This window comes from Contarinia nasturtii, unplaced genomic scaffold, assembly GCF_009176525.2.
Source record: "Contarinia nasturtii isolate CC-2019 unplaced genomic scaffold, AAFC_CNas_1.1 Cnas_scaffold_4357, whole genome shotgun sequence".
NCBI lineage: Eukaryota > Metazoa > Arthropoda > Insecta > Diptera > Cecidomyiidae > Contarinia > Contarinia nasturtii.
In genome coordinates this window covers 1-3,497 of record NW_022201652.1, presented here as the reverse complement: position 1 = coordinate 3,497, position 3,497 = coordinate 1, and the positions used below count along the sequence as shown (strand labels likewise).

The following is a 3,497-nucleotide window of genomic DNA, read 5'->3' as shown; positions in this document are numbered from 1 at the left end:
TGTGTTTAAGTGCATGTATTTTGTCTATGTTTTTTGGTCTCTTTTCTGCACACTTTCTTCGTTTCTGAGAAGTTACTGTCTGTGTAACGTTGATTTTTTTGCTGTGTATATGCTTCTAGGAAAGACCGTTGAATCTCTTCAGCTCGTTCCATATAAGTGGTTCGTTCTTGTAATAATTTTCGTTTATTTTCATCCGATTCGGCAGCTATCAGTGGCACAAAATACTGTAATCCTTCGTAGTATGTATAATATGCCTCTCGGTAATTTTTTTTTTCATCCTTTTCAACTGCTATCGTCACAATTAGAATGGCCTTTGCAAGATTCTAATGCATAGACATCAAATAGAATAATAGTAATGATCTCGTAGACATGCTTCTCTCGGTTTAATTTCATTATTCCATGCACATACGCACTCATTCTCATCAGTACTTTGGTTATCAAAATACGTTTGCATTGATAAATACGATGTATTATTTAAAAGACACATCGACAGATCAAAATGAATGCGTTTTGAATGGGAGAGGTTTCGCATCGTTCAGAAAAAGCTTCAGTGATATGATAAAAAGCTTTGAATGTATGCAATGGATGGTAGCATCTGATTCGAAATGATTTTCGCATAATCAAAATCAAATTGTTAGTAAAATGATATGGCCAAAAAAGTGTAATTAGCGCACGGTGCGTGCTGATTCCATGAAATTTCACATGTAAATATCAACTTCCTGAATAATTCATCGACATTTTATGATTGATTCTCTCTGTGTATGTGTGAAATGAAATGATGGATCCATTTTTTTATGAGTTAATTTAAATTTAAAAAAACAGTCAAATCCGATTTATTCCTCTAATTCGCAATAGATATTTCGCAACATTTTGCCTGCATAAAATATGAGGGTGGGTACTTGTTTTTCTTGGAACATAATAGATTATACTTTTCAAAATTACGGTGCTGTCTGATCAAATTCGTTGTCGAAAACAAATGCTTATGAAAAGCAAAAAAAACACTGCGGCGGATTTTATTCGTTTACGACATTTCACCCGACCAATTCAATTGTTTTTCTAAATCTTTCTTTATTATTTGAATTTTCTTTCTGGGAATTTTGTTTTGCAGTTTTCTCTTGATTATATCCTCTGAATGCTTCGGTTTATAACCGGTGCAGGTAAACTCCTAATTGCCTATTGTTTTGACAATTTTTGTTTTATATTGTTTACAATAGAAAAAGAAGAAAATTGAAAAATAGTTTGGATTTTGGTAGAATTATATTCAAAATGTACCATTTTTAATGACACAAACATATTTTATGCATATGAATTCGGGACAATGAGGCAAGACACTTACAGCAGGTACAATTGTGAAAGCAAAATGAAATTGCAAGCACATGGAAGATTCTCTCTATTCGTATCTTGTTTACCGATGTAAACATTCTAGAAAACGCATTCAGTGTATAAAGTGCTATTGAGTTGATTAGTTGCCTTCGAGTGCATCGCCACATTGAGTAGAAATGAATTTCCTTTTTGCTATTTTCACTCACATCGTAAATATGAAAAAATCAGTGATATCAGTAATAGTTTTGGCAGCGGTGTCTAAATTATTGTTACCACATTTATTTGCATATTACGAAACGAAACAGCAGCAGCTAAATGTTACAGCCGATAAACCAACTGCGAAATCGTACTATCCTGAATTGAAATTTGCAATTTCACTATTGGCTCTTTTACAAAAGAACGAACCAAACGAAAGTATTTTTTATTCGCCACACAGTGTGTACACAACACTTTTGATGGCCTATTTTGGTGCTGGTGGTGAAACAGAGATAGAACTCAAACAATTATTATTGTCGACTGAAACCAGTAAGGCAGATGCTGAATATGCATATCAATTGAAAAAAGAACAACAGCTCAATCGATTTCAAAATCAATCCGTCGAATTTACTTCGGTTGAAAAATTATACGTCCGCACTGGTGTACGAGTCCGGTAAACTAGAAAAACATTGTGTTTTGTTGAATTTAGCTAAAAATTGATGATTAATTTTATATTGTAGTGATTCAATAAAAACCCTATTGAAGGACAGCATTGAACAACTCGATTTTGCTGATGACCTCGAGCAATCCATTAAACTCATTAACCAATTCATTACAAAAACGACGAAGAACAATATCAAAGATTTTTTACAACCAAATTCACTATCGAAACAGACAATGCTCGTTATGATCAATGCAGTATATTTCAAGGGACAATGGGTATGTGTTTTTTGAGTTTGATGGTTTCTAATTTAATATTGAATGCATTCATTTGCAGGCAAATGTGTTCGATAAAGGGCAAACTGATCGGAGAATATTTTATAAGCAAGACGGTGAAGAAGTTTATGTTGATATGATGCATCAATATGCACACTTCAAATATGGTAAAATATACTTTAAATTTGACTGTCAACCAATAAATACGATGATAGTTGTTTTAAATTTACTTAACATCAGGTTTCATTGAGAATTTGAATACACAAGTCCTAAAAATGCCATATGAAGATGAAAATGAATCCTTGTCAATGTTCATCTTCTTGCCAGACGCTTCTTCAACCGCTATCGATGTACTTCTGGACAAATTATCACCAGAAATTTTAGATAATGTTTTCAGCGGACACAGGAGTGTATACCGACCAACATATATTAATGAGGAAATTTTTGTTAGTCTGCCAAAGTTTTCGTTTGAAAGTAGAATCGATTTGTCCTCGGTATGTTGAAAAATTGAAAAAGTAATTCATACAATTTTCTATTATAGTTTTTTTATTTTGGTTTGTTTTGGTTTGAATAGATAATGGAACGACATATAGGGGTTCATAATTTATTCCAAAATTCCAATTTCAGTGGTATCTTTGAATCAACAGAACCAAAATTCGAGTCTAAACTTGCCCACATGGCGAAAATTAAAATTAATGAAGTAGGCACCGTAGCTGAAGCTGGTACATATCTGAGCACCTGGATAGCCTCTGATTGCCGATCTTTTGATTGTAATCATCCATTTTTGTTTGTAATTTATGATCAAAAATGCAGTGAAATGTTGTTTGCTGGAATTTATCACGGCCCAAATGTGTAATAAAATATTTAATAAAACTTGACATTGAAACAGAAACAGAAATTAAGCTTTTTGTATGGTCTGCATTTTCATGCATGCTGAAAAATATACAAATCAACAACTTTTATTATTTCGTATTATTGATGTGTCATGTCATAAACAATATTTTAAAAAATATAAATAGAAACCGTTCCAATTTTTTTTTTATAACAATGAAGTCGTATGAATATGCACCTATAATGACACGTTTTGTGAATTCCGCTTGTTGTGAAAAATGTATTCAATTATTCTGTTTTGTACACTGTTTTACAATGTGATATCAGGTAGTTGTTTTTTGCGGAATTTTTATATGAATATCCGAGAATGAATGTGAGTCTTCTCGTGAGAGTTTATTGAAATGTAACACCGCCATACAAAAAATGCTGAC

The 3,497-nt window shown here is 32.5% G+C and overlaps 1 protein-coding gene across 2 annotated transcripts; it reads left to right on the top strand.

Moving 5' to 3' along the window:
- The first annotated feature begins 1,424 nt into the window (after nucleotides 1-1,424).
- On the top strand, nucleotides 1,425-3,133 carry LOC116350985 (serine protease inhibitor 88Ea-like). Of its 2 annotated transcripts, none has more exons than XM_031783002.1 (5): nucleotides 1,425-1,972; nucleotides 2,040-2,238; nucleotides 2,297-2,402; nucleotides 2,476-2,729; nucleotides 2,810-3,133. In XM_031783002.1, exons 1-5 carry the CDS (start codon nucleotides 1,500-1,502, stop codon nucleotides 3,089-3,091), a joined length of 1,314 nt encoding a protein of 437 aa, XP_031638862.1. In that variant the 5' UTR covers nucleotides 1,425-1,499; the 3' UTR covers nucleotides 3,092-3,133. The 2 variants fall into 2 exon arrangements, with proteins under 2 accessions (XP_031638862.1, XP_031638863.1); XM_031783003.1 differs by having other exon boundaries at nucleotides 2,863-2,968.
- The last annotated feature ends 364 nt before the right edge of the window (nucleotides 3,134-3,497 follow it).